This window comes from Lutra lutra, chromosome 10 (genome assembly GCF_902655055.1).
Source record: "Lutra lutra chromosome 10, mLutLut1.2, whole genome shotgun sequence".
NCBI lineage: Eukaryota > Metazoa > Chordata > Mammalia > Carnivora > Mustelidae > Lutra > Lutra lutra.
In genome coordinates, this window is record NC_062287.1 from 112,496,047 (window position 1) to 112,517,456 (window position 21,410).

The 21,410-nt window shown below is 64.7% G+C and overlaps 1 protein-coding gene across 1 annotated transcript; it reads left to right on the forward strand.

Moving 5' to 3' along the window:
* Nucleotides 1-28: 28 nt before the first annotated feature.
* CDKN1C (cyclin dependent kinase inhibitor 1C) lies at nt 29-16,932 on the forward strand. Its single transcript, XM_047692152.1, has 5 exons — nt 29-222; nt 14,511-14,625; nt 14,816-15,080; nt 15,983-16,121; nt 16,245-16,932. The coding sequence occupies exons 1-5, from the start codon at nt 96-98 to the stop codon at nt 16,367-16,369; spliced, it is 771 nt and encodes a 256-aa protein (XP_047548108.1). The 5' UTR covers nt 29-95; the 3' UTR covers nt 16,370-16,932.
* The last annotated feature ends 4,478 nt before the right edge of the window (nt 16,933-21,410 follow it).

Genomic DNA, 21,410 nt, shown 5'->3' on the forward strand with positions numbered 1-21,410 from the left:
CCTGCCCTGTGACCTTCGGAGAACATGGCAGGCGGCCCTCCCCCTCTGCCAGGGACAGCTCCGGGTCTGTGGGGGCACAGCTCCCGTGGAACCGGATGCAGACCCTGCCTGCGAGGGTGGGCCAGGCTCCGCCCCCCTCCTTACACGGGAAGGCACCAGCGCCCCATTTTAAGAGGGAAGCCCGTCTTAGAGGCCCAGATGACCGAATGAACTCCAGTTCAGGTAGTTGCCTCCCGCGGGCGTGGGCTGATGGATTTGGGGTCCCTGTTATTGGGTGGGAGACTCCTCAGGCCACCACGTCCCCGCACCCCTATGGAGCAGCTTAACCCCCTTGCCCAGTCCTCCAGCCGGAGCCCAAGGGGGCTTCGGAGTGGCCTGAGGATGGAGTCGGGGCCACAGCTGGGCCTTCCGGGCCCCTAGGGCAGGGCAGCTCTCCCTGGCCTCCAGCCCGCAACTGGCAGAAACCAGATTTTGTGGCTTCGTTTAAGCCGCCCCAGAGTTTTACTAAGTGAACACGGGATTGCACAGCTGAGCCCCAGGGAGGCCTTCAGAGCCTGGGGTCCAGGGGTGGAGGTGGGGGCGGGTGACAGCAGGAGGAAGCCCTGCTGCTGCCTCGGGCACCCTCCCCACCCTGGTTCGGGAAGGCTCTGGGAGGTGGGTAGAGGCTGAGCTCCTCGGGTCAGGGGCACCTGGCTGGCGGCTCAGGGGCTCATGCAGCAAGGGGCACAGTCAGGGGATGCTCTCGCCGTTGAGTGCCAGCACCTTCCTTGCCCTAGGGCCCTGGTCCAGTGGGGAGCCCTCCCGGGGAGAGCTCCGGCCTGGCCCTTCCATTGCTAACCCACACTCTCTGGGTGACCTGAGACTCCAGCCTTCCTGGGGTGACTTGGAACACCGGCTTCCTTAGGGTGACCTGGGACTCTGGCCCAGCACACCCTGAGAGTCTAGCCCCCCCGCCCCCCCGCAGCTTTTCTCCCAGGTTGATGGGGAGGCTGGGACTCTGACTTCTAGAAGGGGCGGGCAGGGCTGGGAGGAGGATGGGGCAGAGGGACTGGGGACAGGGGCTGGAAAGGATAGGAGGGGAGAAGGGTAGGGGGAAGGAAGGGAGAGGGGAGAGGAAGGGTAGGGCTCAGTGTCTGGCCTGCTGCTTCCCTAAGGTCCGCACAGAGACTCAGAGGTGAGGCAGGGGACAGAAGCATTTCCAGAAACAGCTCCAGGGTTTCTCCTGGAGGGACAGAGACCTCTCCCCAATTCCTCATGTCACACGGCTGCCACTCTACCCTCTTGGCCGGGGCCACCAGAGACCCACGGAATGCAGGCGCACCTGGCTTCAAGCGGCCCCTCAGTGGGACTTGGGGGTGGGGGACTGGGGTGCGTACAGCTACCCAGATGCCCTGCTGGAGCAGGGTTCCTGTGCCGGAGCACAGTTCCTCTGATAAGGAACCCGATGCCGGTCTAGGACACTGTGGCTCTGCCCCCAGAGCCAGGCCACAGGCCCAAATGTCAAAGCCAAACACCCCTCAGCCTGTGTTAACTTAGGGTACCAGGGGCCCGGCCAGGTGGAGCCCTCCTGCCAGTACCCAGGGACAGCTGGGAGGGGGGACCAAAGTGCTCGGCTGACCTCAGGAGTTGTGCTGAAAGCCCAGAGGACGGGTTTCTCAGAACTGCACGGAAGTGTCTGAGATTCAGGACCCCTGGGAGGACTGGAATTCAGGTGGATCTGTGTTCCGTGGGGGACGGAGTGGGGGATGGGACTGTCCCCAAGAGGCTCCAGCCTCCCAGGGCCTGTGAACTCCAACCTGGCTGCCTGCCGTAGACTGGGCCGGGAGATGGGGACATCACCTGGCTCCTTCTGGGTTCTCTGGGCAAGAGTTGGGGGTAAAGTGGTAGGAGAGGGAGGGAGGAGGGAGTCTCCGGTGTGCCCCAGGGCAGGTGGGGGAGGCAGAGGGCCACGTGGGGTGGGCAGGAAGGAGTGAGTTACTCACCTCTCCCTTCCTCCTGCGTCCAGCAGGGCCTTTGGAGGGCTTGGAACTGGTTGGAGCAGAAGTAATGGGCTCTTGCCTGAGTGTTTGTCTTGAACAGGCTCTGTGTGGGCGGGCAGCTTCCTGGTCCCGAGTGTGGGAAATCTGCTCTCGGGCCGTATGACCAGCAGAACCCCGAACTCTAGAACCCCCGACACGCTCTTCCTTCCCCAGAGTAGCCTGGCCCACTCACTTAGCCACTCAACACACGCTCTGCCCTTCCCCAGGGCCGGCTCCCAGCCCCGGGGAGATCCCAGGCCCCCCGCCAGCCCAAGCAGGCAGACAATTCTGCTCCGTTGAGGCTAATCCAGGCCCACTGGAGGAATCAGGGGCGGGGTTAGGGGGTGACACCTCGTCGGAGGCTTCAGGATAAGGCAAGACGGGCTGGGTGTGGGAGGAGCATGCCAGGCGGGGGGGTGAGCCCAAGCTGGCAGCGTTTCGAAAGCTGAGAACCCCTGACCGGGTGAGGGCAAATGTATACAGGCCAAGAGCTAGTTCTGGGGTGGTGGGGCCAGATGGCGGAGGGTCTCACAGCCGCTGTAAGGCCTGGGGGAGCCCCAGAGGGCTGGGAGGGGAGGCACAGGCCCACCTGCTTGGGTCACGTGCCACCGTGTGTTGGGCTCTGTGCCAGGCACTGGGGGTACCCAGCTCACAGGTGTGACTGCCCTGGTGTGGCTGGCACTATAGTGAGCCTGAGAGCACACACGTGTGCTTGTGTATATACCTGCACATACGTGTGTGTGGGCGCGTGCACATGTGTATGAACGCACACGCAGACACGTGCACAAGCGTGCGCGCACACACGAGTGTGCATATACATGCATGTGTGTGCACACGGGTGTGTGTGGGTGTGTACAAGTGTGTGCACGTGTGGGCGCATGTGTGTATGCGTGAGGGGGCAGGTACCGCCCACTAGGTGTTGTGGGTAAATTACAGTGACTGGGAGCGGGTGGTCACGCTCGGCGTGCAACGGAGCCCCCGCAGAGTGCTGAGCTTCCCTTGGGTTCTTTGGAAGGAGCCTCTGGCGGATGGGACGGGGGTGGGGGTGTGTTTCTGCAGTCCCAGCAAGGGGAGGGGACCGCGGAGGTGGGGGTGGGATGCCGCCCACCCCGGGGAGGAGGAGCTGACGGCTGTCCTGACAGACGGGGCAGGATGGCACCTGCAGCATGGGCCGCCCGCAGCGGCCAGGTGGGGGCCTCTGAGGGAGAGCAGGGCCGGAGAGCGTGGTCTGGGGCTGTGGTCTGAGCTGGAGGTTTGAAGTGGGTCGGGATGAGCCCCACGTCAAACGTGGGTCGACGAGGGCCGACGGTGCTTCTTACTTGTATGACTGCCCGAGGCTCCCCTCGAGTGTCCCCTCGCCAGCGGTGCCCGCGGGGTTTTGGCCAGGATGGGAAAGGACCTGGCCCCCGCCCCGCACGGTGGGATCTCGGCTGCCGAGGTGCAGTTTCAGGCCTCGGCCGGCAGGGGCGCCCGCACGCCCGCAGCCGCGTCTGTGCTGTGACCCCAGGCGGCCCCACTGGCGTGGGGGAGGGGCCGGACCTCAGCCTCCGCCAGCGCGGTCCTCGGGGTCAGAGCCGCACAGGGGGCACCCGGGCCGCTGCGGGCATCGGGCCTGGCCTCGGCTAGCCAGCTCCGTCCCAGAGGCCGTCTGCTTTATGGTCTTAGAGGGCCGAGTCCCTTTCCCAGCGTCACAGGAGGGGCCGGACTGGCAGGGCCCAAGGACTGTTCCCGAGCGGCTCTGTGAGCAGGCTCCGGGGAGGGCTGCTGGCAGGGGCTGGGCCTTGCCCAAGGCTGGTCTCCGGAGTTCTGATGCACACTGTGGGTGGGTTTGCGGGATCGAAGCATGGCCACGTTTCCCCCGGGGGGAGGCTGGGCTGGCTCGTAGGGGCTCTTCCAAGTGATCCAGGAACCCCAGGGTCAGGTGGAAGGAAGGCAGAGGCCTGGGGTCTTGGGTCCCACGAGCACTCCCCTTGCACACGCCGAGCTCTGCGCTGCTCCTGGCTGCAAGGTGGGACGCAGGGTCCCTCGTGGGCCCTCCCACTGCCCCCTTGGAGGCCCTTGCCAAGCCAGACCACCAACTGCTGGCCACTTCCCCTCTGGCCTCCCCAGATGGACACCCCTCCTTTGAAGCTGTTGTTCCTTCCTGAGTGCGGAAGTTGGGGCAAAGCGTCCTTCGAGGGGGCTGGAGGGGGCCACGGCCTTGTCGTTCCCACCCCCATGCTGCTTGCCCAGCCCCGCATCTGTCCTCCCTTCCTCTAGCCCAAGTTCCAGCGTGAGTCTGGCCTCCAGGGACCCATAAAGGGAGAGTGACCAGCCATCCGGGTTTGTCTGGAACTGTCCCCATTTTTACCTGGAAAGCCCCATGTCCCAGAAACGCCTCAGTCCCAAGACAGCAGGGCAACTGGCTTTCCATGCCGAGTCTGAGTTTCCCAAGACAGGGTCCCCACTCCTCCTCTGCTCTGGTCCCCCAGACCATGGTGGGAGGAAGGGGACGTGACCATCCCAGATGGCATCCCACTAGAGGGCCCCAGGTCTCCACCCCGCCATGGACCCCTACAGCAGCCTGCTCGCTCGCTTCCCCAGTCAGGCCTTCCTCCTTCCTGGTCACGGCCGCTGGCTGGCTGGAGCCCCTGGAGTGAGTGACGGCAGAAGGGCCGCCTGGACTCAGGAAGAGACAGGCCTTGGAACTTCTCAGGAGAGCAGGGCTCAGAGAGAGCGGCCCCACACCTGTTCGCCAGGCTGTGGTGGGGAAACTGAGGCAGGAGACCAGGTAAGAATACGCCCCTCTTCCTGCCCTCCAGGCATCGGTCCCTCCATAGGCACATGCCCGGGGCGCCTGGAAGTTCGCAAATGCCTCTTAGGTATCTGAACCTCCCCCAAGCAGCGCCTCCTCCTCTGCTGGCCCCTCAACCTCCAGCTGGAAGAGACGATGCCGTGTCTGACCACCCAATCCCACACGCAGCGTCTTCTAGAACCCTTGTCCATTGGACCCCAACAGAGAATCCATCCAGAAAGGAGCAGGAAGGACTTCCAGAAAGCCAGAAGTCACAAGCCCACGCACGCCTTCCTACCCTGGTGATGCCCTTGGCTGCCATCCGGCCATGTCCCCCTGCCTGGATGGCACTTTTTTTTTTTTTAAAGATTTTATTTATTTATTTGACAGAGAGATCACAAGCAGGCAGAGAGGCAGGCAGAGAGAGAGAGAGAGAGGGAAGCAGGCTCCCCGCTGAGCAGAGAGCCCGATGCGGGGCTCGATCCCAGGACCCTGGGATCATGACCTGAGCCGAAGGCAGAGGCTTTAACCCACTGAGCCACTCAGGCGCCCCTGGATGGCACTTTTAAGGCACCTGCCTATTTGGTGTCTGCTGGGGGCCGCCACAGAGACATCCCAAGCATTGAGAAGCTGCAGCGGCCCTTCTGTGCTCTGGGCTCCCTGGAAGCTGGCTGGGTGAGATTCTAGGGGACCTGGCGCCCCCCACCCCAAGGCCTCTGGTCCCCTGCTCTGTTCCAGGGATGGCTGGCTCTTCCACATATCTTGGGGAAACTGAAGAAGAGGGAGCAAGCGCCCCAGCGCCTCACCCTGCCCCTTGCCCCCACGGGACTCGGCACAAATCCAAGCCCTGAAAGTCCTCCCTGGGGCCTGAGGCATCGGGCAGCCAGCCCTTCTGCAGGCTCGTGGCCCCAAACCTTCCCTGGCTATTCACCTGTTCCGGACTCCACCCACCAGCCTAGAAGCCCCTGGAGGGGAGCCCCACCCCCACCCCGAGGTCCCAGGGAAACACTCCTGGCCTAGATCCTGACTGGATGTTGGAGGAGGAGGGCCCGCTCAAGGTCACACTGCCAACAGAGGCCTGCCAGGCTACCTGAGCTAATGTCCAGCCCAAGGCGGTCACTTGCTCCACTACTTTCCATAAATCAGCATCCAGAGCATGAGGGAAAGGGGGCTCAGCAGGGGGCCCAGCAGCGGGCGGGTCTGCGCTCAGGGTGGAGCCCAGGAGTTATGCCCAGAGCTGGGCAGTCCCCCCATCCGGGCTGGCATCTCTGTGACTTGCCAGGTCTCGACAATGGGCTTGTCCTCTCAAGACTGTATCCCCACCTGTGAAATGGACAAGATTGGTCTCTGCCGGTCTAGGAGGGTTAATGAGCTAATGCCTACGTAAGGTGCCCGGCTCAGGGCTGCCTGGCCCGGCCCCGGGGAGGGTCCCGCCGGGAGCAGCCGGCTGCTGACCAGCGTCCAGCCTGGGGCTGGCTGAGGACCCTACTGAGCGCTGGGTCTGCGTGTCCCATGGGTGCAGGCCCCCGAGAGTCGTGGCCACCTGCGCGGACTCTGGAGGTGTTGGTAGTGCCGTCCAGGCTGCCGAGTGTGCGAATGCCATCCCACCCTGCCCGACAGGCTATTAGGGAATGCACGTGACTGGGGGTGTCTGAGTCCCCCACCAGCCCACGTCCCTGCGCTCAGAGCAAATGTCCATTTTACAGTACAGTGGCAGCTGGAGGGGCCGCTGGCGTTGGGGCTGTGCCTGCCCGTCCTTCCAGGTCTGCCGAGGAGCAGTGATGATGGGGAGGGTGCTGGCCACTGTGCCGGGCACATGTGGACACGGCCCCCTGGGCCTCCTCAGGGGCCGTGAAGGGGAGGAAGCAGAGGGCCAGAGAGGTTAAGCGACTCGCCCAGGGTCACATGGCCAGTACGGGACCGTTGCTCTGCCTGACTCCAAAGCCCCAAGGTTTGTGCCTGGGTCAGGCAGCGCCCCTACCTTGCCCCTCGCCCCAGTGCCCTTGCCATGTGAATGCTGCCGGGATGGCGTGGCCAGAGGTGGAAAAACCAAGTGGCTGTCGGTGGGAGTCCGGCCGCCAACAGCCTGGGTGGGGGGCTGTGGGCTGCGGCCGCACCCTCCGCCCCCACAGCAAAGGTCTGCTGCCTGCTCCCTCCCTCCGGCACTCCAGCTCCCCTGGTACGATCCTACCTGATGCCTCCTGCCCTCCCCTTTGTCACGTCCCATAACCCAGGGGCCCAGCGCTCCCAGACCCCGTCCTTCCGGGCCCCCAGCTCCTGCCCCGGCCTGGGGCACCGTCATTTCCCGCCCACCTGACTTCTGACAGTCCTCACTCCGCCTTCTGACCTCTGCTCACGGCACCTGCATTCACCAACAAATCTCAGGACCCTGGACCCCAAGACAGTAGTCTCCAAGGCTCTTTGATGCCTTCAAGATGTCACCAGCTCCTGGGGCTGGTCCCCAGCCTCTCACGTCTGGCCACCCCTCGCCCCCAGACCCTCCCCAGCTATCTGGTTCATTCTGGACTCCCTCAGTACCAGCTGTGACCAGCTTGGCCACCTCCCTGCCTGGGACCTCCGCCCTTCCCAGGGTCCCCCTCCTCATCCCAAACCTGGGGTAGGTTCTTATGGGGGCTCCTGCTGTACCCCACTTCCCGCCATCCTGGCACAGACCACCTGGGTAGCAGTGGAGGCTGTGGGAGTCTTGGGGGCAGACCCAGGCCTTCCCAGCTGGCCCACGGGGCTCCCTTCAGCTGCACGCTGATCTCGGGGGGCAGCCGGCCGAGCCTGTGGGGCACACTCTTCTCTTGGGGCTTGCTTTCCTGTCTGCTGCTCCCCCGGCCAGGCCCAGGCGCCCAGCACAGAGATGGAGTTACGGTTCCTGGTTCAGTGGGCACAGTTGCGAGAAGCAGCTAGAGCCGGGTTGTTCTTGATGACCAGAGGCACCGTGGGAGAGTGTCCGCAGGTGGCCATTCAGGCCCCAAGACGGGCCCACCGGACTGGGGAGGACCACGCTGGACGCAGGGCTCTCGACTGCCTGGGGCTGTGCCCAGCAGCACTAATGGAGGGAGGGGAGGCAGAGGGTGATGAGGGGGACAGGGCAGGAAGAGGAAGAGGAAGAGGAGCAAGGGGAGGGGGCTGAGCAGCAGCAGGGGAGGGCCGGGAGGGGCCAGTCCTCACTGTGGTCTTTAGCCTGGGGGCTACTCCCCTTCCTCTCCCTGCTCCTTGATCCCTGCGCCCTGGTCCCCTACCCACCGGAGACAGGAGAAGTCATGTGTGTTTGTGAGGGTGGCAGCCCCTCTGCAAACACCTAGGGGTGATGGGTTTTTTTTTTAAGAGGCTTCCCTTGGCACAGCCCTGACTGGCCACACTGGGCAGCACCCCCTCCCCTATTTAGACTTGAGACTTGTGGCCTCAGAGAGCAAGACCCTTGCCCAAGTTCTCCCCAAGGCGAGGGACAAATGTGGGGTCTGAGGGCGGCTCTGGGGTCCCCCTAGGCTCTCCCAGTCCCCAGCCTGGGGGCAGTGGGCGGGCTCCTGGATGCAATACCATCTGTGGACACCAGGGGGCAGCAGACACCCAGATTTTCGCCTCAGGGCCTGCGGCTGACCACCTCGGGGCTCAGGGACTGTCCCCTCCGAGCCTTCAGCAGACTCTCAAACCATGCATGGGCCATCGAGGGAGGCGGGAGACAGGCGTCCCTTCCGCTGAGCCCCTACTCTGTGTGGCCTGCAGGACACTGGGGAGGACTGGCCAGGGCTGGGACACTTCTACCTGCTGACCTCTGTCTCCACTGACCAGTGCTCACCTTTGACACCCAGCTGGGGGGAGGGGGTGGGGGAGTGCGGTGATGGACAAAGGGGGAAGGCTCTCCTTCCCTGGCCATGGCCCACCCCAACTAGCTCTGGGGGCCTGCTAAGGGCTGTCACAGGAGCAGCGAGCTCACACACTGCTGTGCCCGGCACACGGCATGTCTTGCTCGCTCCCCTGAGACCCAAGCCCCCCCACCACGCCCTGGGGCCCCGCGGGCATGTGAGCTCCTACCTCTTGCCCTGCCTGGGGCGGGATGGGGATGCACACATGGGCCTCTGCGTCTCCTCCCTGGCTTTCAGGCTCTTCTAGGAACACGGTATGGGTGTGTTGGAAGCAGGGTGGGAGCTGGTCCCCTGCAAACCCTGTGGACAGCAGATGCTGACTCATGGGGTCCCCACTAGCTGTAGGAGACTGGGGGGGGCACCAGCTCACCCACATTCATTTTTCCTGGTCTTTTTTTGGGAGAGTGAGCCTCTGAGTCCCAGGGACCTGCCTCCTCTGTGTCCTGTGGGCACAGGGGAGGAGGGAGGCCTGGTGGGGCTCTGAGCTGGCCACAGGGTTGCGTGCCTGCCCCCTACCCTGGAAACCCTCCCCAGCCCTGGAGGGTCTGTCTGAAGCCTAGGAGAGCCCACGGTCAAGGACCTCCTGGGACAGTCAGTGCTGGAACAGGACCGGTCCGGACAAGCGGGGAGGACAGGCAGAGTCTCAGCTTGAGAGTCTGAGGGGAAGGGGCCCCTGGCCCGTTGTGGGGACTGGGCTGCAGCGCCCTCACGTCCAGGGCTGTTCCCTGCTCCCTCCACGCCTCCCCCAGGGCCTGCCCAGCCCCTCCTGCTAATTCCCCGGGAGTGAGGACCCCCAGCCCGGCCCAGGCAGGAGCACAAGGCGGCCCCTGTAATCCGAGCTTTGGATTCCCGTCGTGCGGCATGTGGACGCGTCACCAGAGGGAGGCCGGCACCTGCGGAGGACGTGCCTGGCAGCCGCCCCGAGAACAACCCGTCCTGGGGGGGCTGGGGGCGGGGCGAGCCGAGCGCGGGAAGTCGGTGCGGGGAGGAAGGTTCTCGGCGCTCCGGCTGGGCCCTGGGCCAAGTGTGCTAGGAAAGCGCCCCCTCCCGCCAGCCCCAGCTCAGAGCTGGGCCGGCGGCCTGTTGCTGGAGGCCGGCTAGTTAATCGGTAACTCTCCACTCTCCTCGGGGCCTCCAGGCCTCATCTCCTGGAGGAGAAGGTGAGGCTCTGCAGTGCAGCCGTCTTCCCTTCCTGAGGGGTCTGGCCGGGCCTGTCCGGGCCCACTGTGTGGGGCTGCATTGTGGGGGCCCAGGGCTGGCCCTGCCCGGGGCTGCGGGGGAGGGGTTGGGAGTGGACGGGGCCGTGGGCCTTTGCCCTGGTGGGGTACCCAGTGGACAAGCCAAGATCTACGCAGGAGAGGGCAGACTGGGCTGGGCAAGAGCTGGGTCCCCTCCCCGACGGGAGGTCCCTGCGGGGGCCGCCCTCCAGGGACAGGGCCGCAGGCCCCGCAGATGGCCAGCTCTGGCTCCAGGTTTGGGGGACCGAGGTTAACCCTGAGACTCGCTCTCTTTCCTTTCATGCTTTCGTGCTCATCGGCCCCTCGTGGAAGTCCATTGGGGGGGCTCAGGGCCAGGGAGAGGCTCGGTCTGCTGTCCCCGAGCGCGGAGAGGTGGCTCAACCTCTCTGAACCTCTGGTTCTCCCCTTGCAAAACAGGCATCAAGTGGCCTGTAGGGATTCTTGGAAGGGTTAAGCGAGGCAAGTTGCTGAGCCCGGTGCAGGGCGGGCTCAAGGTGGCTGGGACTGTCGGCCTGGGGAATGTCCCCCAGCGCCGCAGGGCAGTCCCAGAGGCCTGCAGACAGACGTCCCTTGCAGGGTCCCTGGGAGCGCACCAGGGCCAGGCCCCAGGCCCCAGGCTGCCCTCCTGGGCTCCCCAGAAGGAGGGAGCCCTGGAACCCCTGGCGTGGAAGTCAGCCACCAGGCGGCAGCACGTGGCTGAGGACGGCGCTTCCCCGCCCGCCCTGCTCTGCCGCTCCGGCAAGTGTCTCCCCGTCGAGCCTCAGTTTCCTGGACTGCAAAAGGGTCCCACTCCCTCAGCACGGCTGGCACTGCCAGGGAAACAACCCAAAGCCTGGGTTATGGGGTTAGCTGCCTAACCCCCGGGGGCTGTACCGGGTTCTTCAATCTGCCCAGAATGGGCCCTGTCTCCCCATCCAGAAAATGACACCCCAAACAGGCCCGTGCCACGCAGGGGAGTCCGGTGGGCAGCGGTGGCGGCTGGAACGGACAAAGCCCTGTGTGTTAGTGGGCAATAAACATCCGTTCCTCACTCCCATCTTGGTGTGGTGGGCATGCAGAGGGAGCTTGTGGCTCTGCTCCCTGTGGCCATTCAGTGCTTCCACCACCCAGGGGGTCTCTGTCCCCAGAGTCCCTCCCTGGACAGCCCCGCGGCCACCCCATCTGGCTGGCAGAGTGGGGACGGGAGGGGCAGGATGGCTTCGTTGGTTTGGATGGGCCCCGGGCTGGAGGTAGTGGGTGCCCTTCAGCTCTTTTGTTCCTGGCCAGCAGTGGCCCCGTGGCTCCCCAGGTCCCGAGGGGCTGGGAACGTGGTCTTTGTGCTGATCGGTCAGCTTTTGCTTGGTCGCTCCTTGGCTAGACAGCTGGACGGGGTGGTGGTATGCTGGAGAAGCCAGCGGGGGGCTGGTGCTTCCTGGGCCCCCCCATCCCGTGCAGGCAGGATTTGGGGTGCTGGTCCCCCGGGGGCCAGCGCCCCCTCTGGTTCTGCTGTCCTGCAGCAACACGGAGTACAAACATTTTCCTTTTGTTTCCTTTTTCTGCTTCGGATATATTTTTAATTATAAAAGTAGGGCTTGGCTATTGTACTCGGACAGATGTTTGCACGCTTGGGGGGCCCCTTGGGTGAAGGCTGGGCCTTCTCTCTGACTCCCAGCCCCCAGCTCGTCATCTGTCCTCCCCCAGGTCTGTCCCTGGTTGGGGGGAAGGGACCCAGCTCCACTGGTGGGACCAGCAGGTCAGTAAGCCAACGGGTACCATCCTTCACTGGATTCAGGGTCACATACTCAGAGGAGGTCACCTCCCTGCCTTAACAAGTCCAGGAGGGGGGTGTCCCCATGGCCCTCAGAGAAAGAGAAGCAGAAAGCCCGGAGGGAAAGTAGGGAGAAAGCCTGGCAGTGGGAGGAGGGTGAGTCAAACTCCCTCCCCCGCTGTGTGGCCCTGGTGGCTTCCCGGGCTCCTGCCATCAGCTCCATCCCCCTCCCTTCCCGGCAGGATAGGTGAGGCCCAGCAAGGGTGCACTTGGCCCAGTGACCTCAGCAGCTGTTGCCACACTGTGTGACACGAGGTGCGGGGCTGCCACTCTCAGTCCTTGGAGGTAGGACTCAATGTCACAATCCATTAGGCCTGTCCCTGGAGGGGGTGTTGGACCCACCTGTCTGAGCTCAGCTGGTCAGGGTGGGCACCAAAAGTAGTGGGAATGGCCCTCTAGGCCCAGCCCCCGCCAGGGACACTGCTGGGGAAGGTGGGGTCGCATGGGGGGATGGGGAGTTGCTGGTGCAGGCTTGGCTCCTGCTGCTTTCCGAAGCACCTCCTGGCCTTAGGGAGCCCGAGGACAGGCAGGTGTTCACAGTACTAGGCAGTCCCTGCCGGGGAGGGGAGCTCAGGCTCCCCCCAGGGTCTGCAGCGGGGGCTGGGAGTGGGGTGGCACCCTTCCTCAAGGAAGGGAGCCGCTGGAGACCGAATCTGGGCTGGGGACGGGCTGCTTCCCCAGCCTGCCCTCCTGGACAGCTGGAGTGAGGGCATCCGGACCTCACATTTTGGGGTCACTGCGGCTGTGGCACTGGGGAAGCTGGTAAGACCTTGGCACCAACACCACTGGGTTCCCTGGCCTCCTTTCAGCCCCAGGCCAGGTGACGTCAGCCTGGTGTGAGGGGGCCACAGAGCTGGGGGACCTTTCCCAGTTCCTCTTTACATTCCTGACGATACAAAATTGTAACATCTCCATGCTTGTGGGAAATGAGGAATGCAGCGCACAGAACGGAATAAAAACCCATCATGAACCACCACCTTGGTCCTGCCATCAAGACCCCAGCACGCTGCTCTGCCCTCCTCGCCCACCCCTGCGCCAATGCCCACTCCCGTTGGCCTCATCCCCTCACTCTGATCCTCAACTGCCCCGGACCCAGGATACCTCCTCCAGGACACATTTGCACACTATCACACTGTCCCACCCCTGGGGAGTCCTGGAACCCACCTGGCCCTGGCTGGGGTCTAGTCAGCCTTATTTATCCAGCTGGGCTCATGGACTCACCTGGGACAGGGGCTCACGACAGCTCAGGGCTCTGCTGAACCCTCCAACAGGTGCCTGACCCTCCTGACCCCCCAGCCCAGGGCTGCTCTTAGCTTGGGGGGTGGTGCTGGTGGGGGGTGGTGGCTGGAGGCATTTCCTAGGCTCCTTGCCCCATAACAGGCTGGGCCAAAGGGAAAGCTGCAGAAAGTAATATTCGCCCATGGCCTGGCCCCGCTGGGATGAGAGCCACCCTGGGAGGACCTGGGGCTGGGGCAAGGCCAGGCCTGTGGGGGAGAAGGGGTGTGGGTCCTGGCAGGTCCTTCCCGGTCCCCTGACAGATGGAGTAGGGCTCTCTGGCTTGCATGTCCCATCATCCTCAGGGTGTGTTTTCTCCCAACAAACAACATTTACCGGGCATGATGAGGGGGTGCTGGCCCTCCCAGACGGCGGGACGGGTAGAAGTCCGGCTGCCCACCGCTCAGCCCCAGCTCCCACCTGCGGGTGTGCTGTGTGATGGGGGTGTGTCTGCCCAGAGAACCAGTATTCTCAGTCAAGGCCCTAGCTGAGCAGGGCCAGGCCCACTCCCTGCAGAAGCCTCCAGTGCCCTATCCAGTAGCCAACCCCCCCAGAAGAACAGCCTCCAGCCAGTGTGGGCAATCAGACCTCTGGCCTTGTGTGGCCGAAGCCCAGAGGGCCCCGCCGAAGCCTGAGAGGTGCCGGGCACCTGGTCTGCGGCGTGGTGGGCAGAGCCTGGATGGGCTCCGTCTGTTTCCCATCCACTGAGCAGGGCTGGGCAGGCCCCAAGAGCCCAGGACTCCAGGGGCCGAGGGCCGGCTCTCCAAGGTGTCTCGAGACTTCGCCCCAGCAGCGAACCCAGTGGTTCGACGGCCTTAAGGCCAGCAGGTGTGTCAGGGCTCCAGGTGCGCGGAACCCCGCCAGGGACGCCAGCCTCGGACGCCGCAGGCCGCGCGGGGGCAGCCGAAGACCCCGTCTCGCTTCAGCCGGGGACGGGATGCCCGCGGCGGGTTCAAGCCCCGTCAGCTGGCGCTGGAGGCCCAATGGCGAGCGCGGGCGGCGGGGCCGGCGCCCCCGGGGGTCGAGTCGGAACCGGCCGGACGCCGGGCCCCGCCGCGCCGAGGAGGGCGCGCCGGCCGAGGGGGCGCCCGCGCTACCGCCGCCGCCGCCTCGCAGCCCCTCCAGCAGACAAAGGAGCCGGAGGGGGGCTGGGGGGGATGGGCGAGGGGGCGGGGCGCCGCGGTGTCACGTTACCGCCAGCAGCGCCCTTTAACTCGGGCCCCGCCCCGCTCACCGCCCCCCGCCCGCGCCGCGCGCCCCGCGCCCCGCCAATCGGCCCGCGCGCCCCGCCCCGCCCTCGGGTGGGTGTGTGCACGCGGCCAATGGGCGGCGCGCGGGGGCCGGGCGGCCGGCGGGGCGGGGGCAGAGCGGCCGCGGGCCAATCGCCGCGGTGTTGTTGAAACTGAAAATACTACATTATGCTAATCGCGGCGGGGCCCCCGCGGGGGGGGGGTGCGACCCTCGCGTATAAAGGGGCGCGCGAGGGCTGGGCGTTCCACAGGCCAAGTGCTCTGCGCTCGGTAGGTGCCAACCAGGCCCGAACGAGCCGAGCGGGCGAGGACAGGCACCGAGGGGGCGCGGCCGCGGCCGGACGACACCGCGAGCGACACTCAGGAGCAGCCCGGGGCCCGACAGCCAGGTAGCCGCCGCGCCGCCCTCCCGCCGCGTCCCTTTGCCAATGCGGAACTCCGAGCGCGCGGGGTCTCCCCTGCGCCCGGCCTCCCGCCCTCCTCTCCTCTCCTCCTCCTCCTCCTCCTCCTCCTCTCCTCTCCTCTCCCGTGGCCCCGGCCCGCGCTGCCCGGGGCCAGGCTGGACGTGTGTCTCCGCAGCGCCTTGGCAATGGAGCGCCTTGTCGCCCGCCGCACCTTTCCCCTGTTCGCGCGCACCAGCGCCTGCCGCAGCCTTTTCGGGCCGGTGGACCACGAGGAGCTGAGCCGGGAGCTGCAGATCCGCCTGGCCGAGCTGAGTGCCGAGGACCAGCGCCGCTGGGACTACAACTTCCAGCAGGACGTGCCACTGCGCGGCCCCGGACGTCTGCAGTGGACCGAGGTGGACAGCGACTCCGTGCCCGCCTTCTACCGCGAGACGGTGCAGGTGGGGCGCTGCCGCCTGCTCCTGGCGCCCCGGCCCCGCCCGGAGGGCGCAGGCGATAGCCCGCCCCCCGCGCCGCCGGCCGAGGAGCCCCTCGACGGCCTCGGGGAGGCGCCGGCGCCGCCGTCCGGCGGCCCGGTGGTGGCTCCCCGCCCCGGCCCCAGCCGTGGCGCCGCAGGAGAGCGATGAGCAGGAGGCGGTCCCGCCGCCGCGCAGCCAGGAGCCCCTGGCCGAGCCGCTGCACTCAGGATTTCGGGGCGCCCCGCGCCGGGCACTGCCGCTGCCGCCGGTGGCGCCGCCGCCGCCGCCAATGCTGCCGCCGCCGCCGCCGCCGGCGGGGCTGTTGCCACCACCGCTGCCGCGGGAGGCGCCGCGATCAAGAAGCTGCCCGGGCCTCTCATCTCCGGTGAGTCCCGCGCGGCCCCGCCCCGGCCCGGCCCGGCCCTGCTTTGTCCGGCCGGCAGGGCTCTCCCGGCCTCGGGGGCCTCACTTGGTCCCCGCCTCCTCCCGTGGCATTAAAGGGCCAGCAGCGCGCAGGGCGCGGCCGTGCCCGCACCCCGTCCCGCCCCGCTGTTGTGCTCCCGAGCGGCGGGCGCGGGAGGGACGGGGGAGCGCGCGCTTGGGCCCCCTGGGCGCGCGATCCCCGCTCTGGCCGCGGGAGTCCCTCCCCGGGCGCGGCGGGCGCGGCAGGCGCGGCGCGGAGGGGGTTAAGTGCGGCGGCAGCCCCGGGGGGCTTGGCCGCGGGACAAGGAGAAATGCTTACACAGCACATTGCGCGGGCGACGTAAACAAAGCTGACCCGCCGCGGACCTCGGCGCGGGCGGGGACGGCGCCCCCACCCCGGCCCCCTCTTGGGTTCCCCTGCCGACCCCGCCCTGACCGGCTGCGCGCGCTGTCGCCCGCAGATTTCTTCGCCAAGCGCAAGAGACCCGCGCCCGAGGCCAAGGCGTCGAACGAGGTGCCCGCGGGATGCGCCGCCCCTGGCGGCGCTCCAGCCGTCGGCTCGGCGGAGCAGACCCCGCGCAAGCGGCTGCGATGAGGTGGGTACGGCCCCGCGCGCGCTGGGCGGGGAGGGGTCGCCCCGCGGGGTCCTCGCGGCCACTCTGTCTGTCTGTCTGTCTGCTGTCTCTGACCGCGCCTCTCTCCCGCAGCGTCGCGCGTAAAGAGCCCTGAGAGAGCCCGCGGGGCAGCGGACAGGACAGGAGCGCGGGGCCTCGGCTGGGACCGTCCATGTAGCAGCAACCGGCGGCAGCTGCCACCGAGCAGCGTTCGGTTTCGTGTTTAAAATTTAAAAAAAAAAAAAAAAAACTGTGCAATGTATTAATAACGTCTTTTATATCTAAATGTATTCTGCACGAGGAGTACACTGGTCCCAAGGTGTAAAGCTTTAAGAGTCATTTATATAAAATGTTTAATCTCTGCTGAAACTCAGTGCAAAAAAATGAAAAAAGAAAAAAAAAGGAAAAAAGAAAAAAACATGTATATTTGTACAAAAAGTTTTTAAAGTTATACTAACTTATATTTTCTATTTATGTCGAGGCGTGGGCCGCTCTGCCACGCGGTAGCTCGGTTTATTGGTTATGCCAAAGGCACGTCACCGCATCTGGTCATCGACAAATGTAAATTTATTTTTATAGCGGACTCTGGGGGGAGGGGTCGCTCCCAAGCTGTAGCCGCCGTACATGCCCATCTAGCTAGCAGTTCTCTTCGCGCTTTCGCTGTCTCTCTTTATTATTATGATTATTTTAAACTTGAAGACAAATTTGTTAACATGGTTCCTGAGCCGTCTGCACCACTGCCCCGGCCCCTCGTCCGCCGGGTTCTAAATAAAGAGGCCGAAAAACGCTGCAAGTCAGCTCCGTGTGTGCGTGAACTGCCTCCAGCCTCCTTCTGGGGCACCCCTCGGAAGTTAGGGAGATAGGACAGTGGACACAGAGGGCAGCCCAGCTTCTTCCTGGGCCATCCGCCCCAAAGTGACAGGGACTTTCTCTGGCTTAGGGTAGGCCCACCACCACCTGCTGCAGGCCCCTAACTTAGGGATGAGCGGCCCCGCCCTCCCTGCCACCCCTTCCCCCCGCCCCCCTCGTGCGGGGCTGTGCTCCGAACCTGGAGACTGGGGAGAGGGGGGCTCACTGCTTCCCCTGCTCCAGGGAAGCCACCCACACTCCAGCCGCCCTGGGCTGATGCCCCATGGGGCTCAGGTGGACACTTGCGGGGGCTGGGCCAACGCCCCACCCCCGCCCCCACTCTGACTACTGCCTCGCCGGCGCCTGGGGACCAGGGCTCTCAACTGTTCGAGCCTGGCACACGGTGGAGCCCCAATGGCTCCAGGGTTCCCAGCTTCGTGGGTCGGGGTCCACCGGGGTCGGGCCAGAAGAACCCCTGACGGGTTCTGGGCCTGTTTGCGCTGGCAATGGGGGAGGGGCAGCCCAAAGGCCTGCGAGGGAGGAGTGGGGAGGGGAGGCGCCTGGGGCCGGGTTGGGCTAGGGCGGGGTGGGCTCCACCGCGGAGGAACGCAACTGGAAGTCGGATCCACCCGCGCGCACCCACCAGCCTTCTGGTTTCAAAGGACTCCCTTTCAGTCGAAAAGAGGAGGTTTATTTTATTTTATTTTTTTATAGCTGACCTATAAACCTCTGAAAATTACGGCTTACAATGGAAGGGATGACGTGAGGATGACGTGAGGATGACGTGAGGTGGCCCAGACTGGCGGGGGCAGTGTTTGTGCCCGTGCCTTGGGCCAGGAGAAGCAGGGGGACGGCCGGTATATTTAAGTTAACCATTTTGGGGCTGTAGGTGATACTGAGCGTCCCCACGGCTCAGGGACAAAGGCTGGGCTCAACCCTTAAGTCTGAAGTTGCATCTGGCCTTGTCATTAACTTCACCTCCCCACCAAGCGCCTAAAAGGGCCTGGAAGAGGGACATGGGGCTGGACAGGTCACTGAGAAATGCCCCAGCAGTGAGAGTCTGGGGCGGGGGGCAGCCCCCTCCAGCTAGGTATGAGTCTGATTACAACCTGGGAATTAGGCCTGCATAGACCTGACATCAGGCTTCAAGCCTCTCCTGTGGGGAGGGAGCCTGCCTCACACCCACCCGGGTGAGCACCGCCGGGTACACAGGAAGGAAGATGGCAGTTGAGGCATGAGCCGGGGTGGGGGGCTGCTAGGCCTGGCACCCAGCAGAGTCCCCTGCGCTTTCCCCAAAGCTCACAGTCCCCAAGCACAACTGTGCCAGGGGTGCGGCCCACCCGTCCCTCCCTGCTTCCTGCTGTCGGCTGGACAGCTTTCTCCAAAGCAGGGCGAGGGCTATTTCCCGATGGAAAGGCGAGCAATGCTATCATTTCTAGAGATGGTGCCCCCGTCCCCCAGCAGGAGCTGGGAGCAGATACCCAGAGGTTGCCCTCCGCAGGGAAAAAGCACTGCATTGGAGTCACCTGTGTGACCCTGGCACACGCCCCGGCAAGCCCTTCTTTCCCCGATGGGTCTGTTTCCTGCCTTTGGTGCCTGGTGGTCATCATATGAGGATATCATGGACACGATGACATCTAGTGACCTCCAGCTCTCTCCTGATCTGTGCTCGTGTTGCAGAGAAGGGGCACGTGCCCTGCTGTCAGGACGGGCCCTTTCCTCTCCAGACCCCCAGGCCCTGCCCAAGCCCAGAGCACCTGGGAACCAGCAGACATGTGGGGTATGTGTGCCTACAGTCAGGGGCTGGCCCCAGCTCCCCGGGGGACCCATGTTGATGATGACGATGATACAGCCACAACAAGGACAACCAGTCCTGGGGCCCTAATGGCACAAGCTGAGCACAGTTCAGCGAGATCCCACCCATCCATGCAGCCCTGCCACGTTCCCCATTTGTCTGAGGAGGAAACTGAGGCACGGAGCCAGCTGTCAGAGGGCAAGTCACTGACCTCAGCAGGGCTGTACGAGCCTGTCCTTCGGAAGGCTCCCCGGGCCGCAGGAAGGGAGTGTGAGCTCACACGCACAGAGCGTGGGGGGCTGTGCTGGACACACACAGCAGGCGTGTGGCGAACGTCAGGGGCTTGGGCAATGTGTCTTCCGTGGGCTCCCCCGGACGCTGACTGGGCACGTGCCGCACGCCGGGCCCTGTGCTGGGCTCTAGCCACGGAGCAGCCAGCCAGGCGGAGGCTGGGAACCGGCCGCCCCTGGGCAGCGGTGCCCAGGGGAGCAGCGGGAAGGGCGGGCGCCCTCTGTGCAGGGTGGGGCAGCACGCGTGTCTGAGTCGGAGTGTCTGAATGAGGCTGGAGAGTGGGGCGAAAGGGCTGCTTGGGGGTCTCTTCTGGCTTTGTGGCCCTCGGTTGGCCCGGCCTGCTGCTGGGTGTTGGGCTCCCCACCCCCACACGAGGTTGAAACAGTATTTCCCATAATGGTGCCTTTTGGGGTGTGGCTGCCTGGCCTGCCCACTCCTTGTCCTTTTCCTCTGATCTTCTGGACCCTCCTGGGTCTGATGGGCTGAGGTCAAAGGTTGGATTTTATCTCTAGGCAGTGGGGAGCCCCTGGGCTGACAAGGTGCTGAGGCTGCTGGGTGGGGAGGGAGGCAAGGGTCATGAGGGGCTCTGGCGGCCATCTGGGCAGAGGTCCCTGTTTGGCAACGATTCCAAGGGCCTCCAGCATGCCACACACTATTCTGGGCACGTGGGACAGGGCGGTGAATGAGAGGGACCCAGTCAGTCCCTGCTCCCAGGAGCTGTCTTTATAGGGGGACGTGACATGCTGAGACGTGCTGAGTGACAGTAGAGGTGGCACTGTCACTGGTAAGCAAAGCTGTGCCCCTGTGTCAGGGCTGAGGGTGGGGGGCTACTCTTTAAAGCAGGTCGTATTAGCCCCCCAGCAGGGGAAGTCTAAATTTGACCTGAGGGCCACATGCCATGAGGATTTCCTGGGAGAGGAGTTCTGGGCAGAGGGCATGGCTAGTGCAAAGGCCCGGAGGTCAGGAGTGCTCATGGAGTAACGGGCCAGAGGGGCTGGGGTGCGAGGTGGGGTCCAGAGAGCAGAGCTGGACTGGCAAGCAGGACTTGCAGGACCAGCAGGTAGGCTGGAGGGGGTGTGGGAACACAGGAGGGGGATGTGGGGGTCCCGTAAGTGCGAAGGTGGCTTGTTCTCAGAGCTGAGGAAGCCTTTACAGAGAACTGGAGAGCAGAGACAGGGCCCCCCTTTTTTGGACTTAAACTGTCATCCAGGCTCTTCCCTGCCCCAAGTCCCTTCTCACCAGGCCTGTGGACCCCAGGATGCATGTTTAGTTCTCAACCCTGCCAAGGAGGTGTTAGCGCTCACAGGTGATGATGGGACGTTCAGACATTCGGAGCCACTGGCCTCGTCGCCAGCCGGGCTCAGCTTGCCCTCACACCCAAGAGCACTGTTTCTTAAAAATAAACGTAGACGCCATTATTAACTAAAATCGATATTTTATGTAAGAGGTCACTCTTGGCGGTGTGCGTCCTGTGGGTTCAGACAGACACGTGATGACGCATGTCCACCACCACAGGGTCACACGGAGAGGGGTCCCTACCCTAAAGCCCTCTGCACCCCAACCCCTGACAGCCCCCGCTCTGCACCGTCTCCCTAGTTCTGCCTTTTCTGGAAAGTTGTAGAGCTGGGGTCGCGGCGTGCGGTGGTCCCGCAGGGCCCCACCAGGCTGCACCTTCCCGAGACGAGCAGGGCAGCCCGGCCGCAGCCTGCGGGGCGGGGACGGGAGAATGGCCAGAGTCTGCAGGTGGCGTCCGCCGTGGAGATGTTTGTTATACGGCATGCGGCCCACGGAGTTGGCAGAGACAGCTTCTTGGGAGATCCCAGCCCACCGTTTCAGGTCTCCAGGAGCGGCACAAGGGCCCGGTGGAATTGTCAGGTTGTCCTGGATGCTGGATGTCCAGAGATTATCCAGAGACGTGGTGGGCGCCGTGTCTGGGGTCTGCCAGGTGCTAGCTCTGTACCATCTCGTTGAAGGGCTGGAGGCCGGGTCTCGGAGCTCGGCGGGACTCCCCGTCCCCTTGGGCTGTCTTCTGTTCTGTACTGTTTGTGTGTTAAACCGTGTCTGGGAGGCAAGGCAGAGGGTGGCCGGGCAGAGGGCCTGAGCGTGGGTGCGTGGCACGTGGTGCATTTGCACGGCTGATGTGACAGGGACCCTAATTCTGCCTGCCTCGATGTGTGCGGGGGCATGTGTTCCTGCCCCCGCGGGGGTGAGTCACCCTGGGCTTTCCTGGGGTAGCAGAACCAGTGACAAGCTTCTGAGAACCCCACGTGGCCGCCCACCTCTGTCCCTACCACCACATGGTGTGGCTGGGCTGTGCGGGGCTTGGGCTCTGGAAGCCAG

Coding starts and splice junctions, on each gene's coding strand:
- CDKN1C (XM_047692152.1), top strand. CDS start 96: ATGCAGACCCTGCCTGCGAGGGTGGGCCAGGCTCCGCCCCCCTCCTTA. Junction 223..14,510: donor CCGAATGAACTCCAGTTCAG/GTAGTTGCCTCC, acceptor TGCGCTCGGTAG/GTGCCAACCAGGCCCGAACG. Junction 14,626..14,815: donor GCCCGGGGCCCGACAGCCAG/GTAGCCGCCGCG, acceptor GTGTCTCCGCAG/CGCCTTGGCAATGGAGCGCC.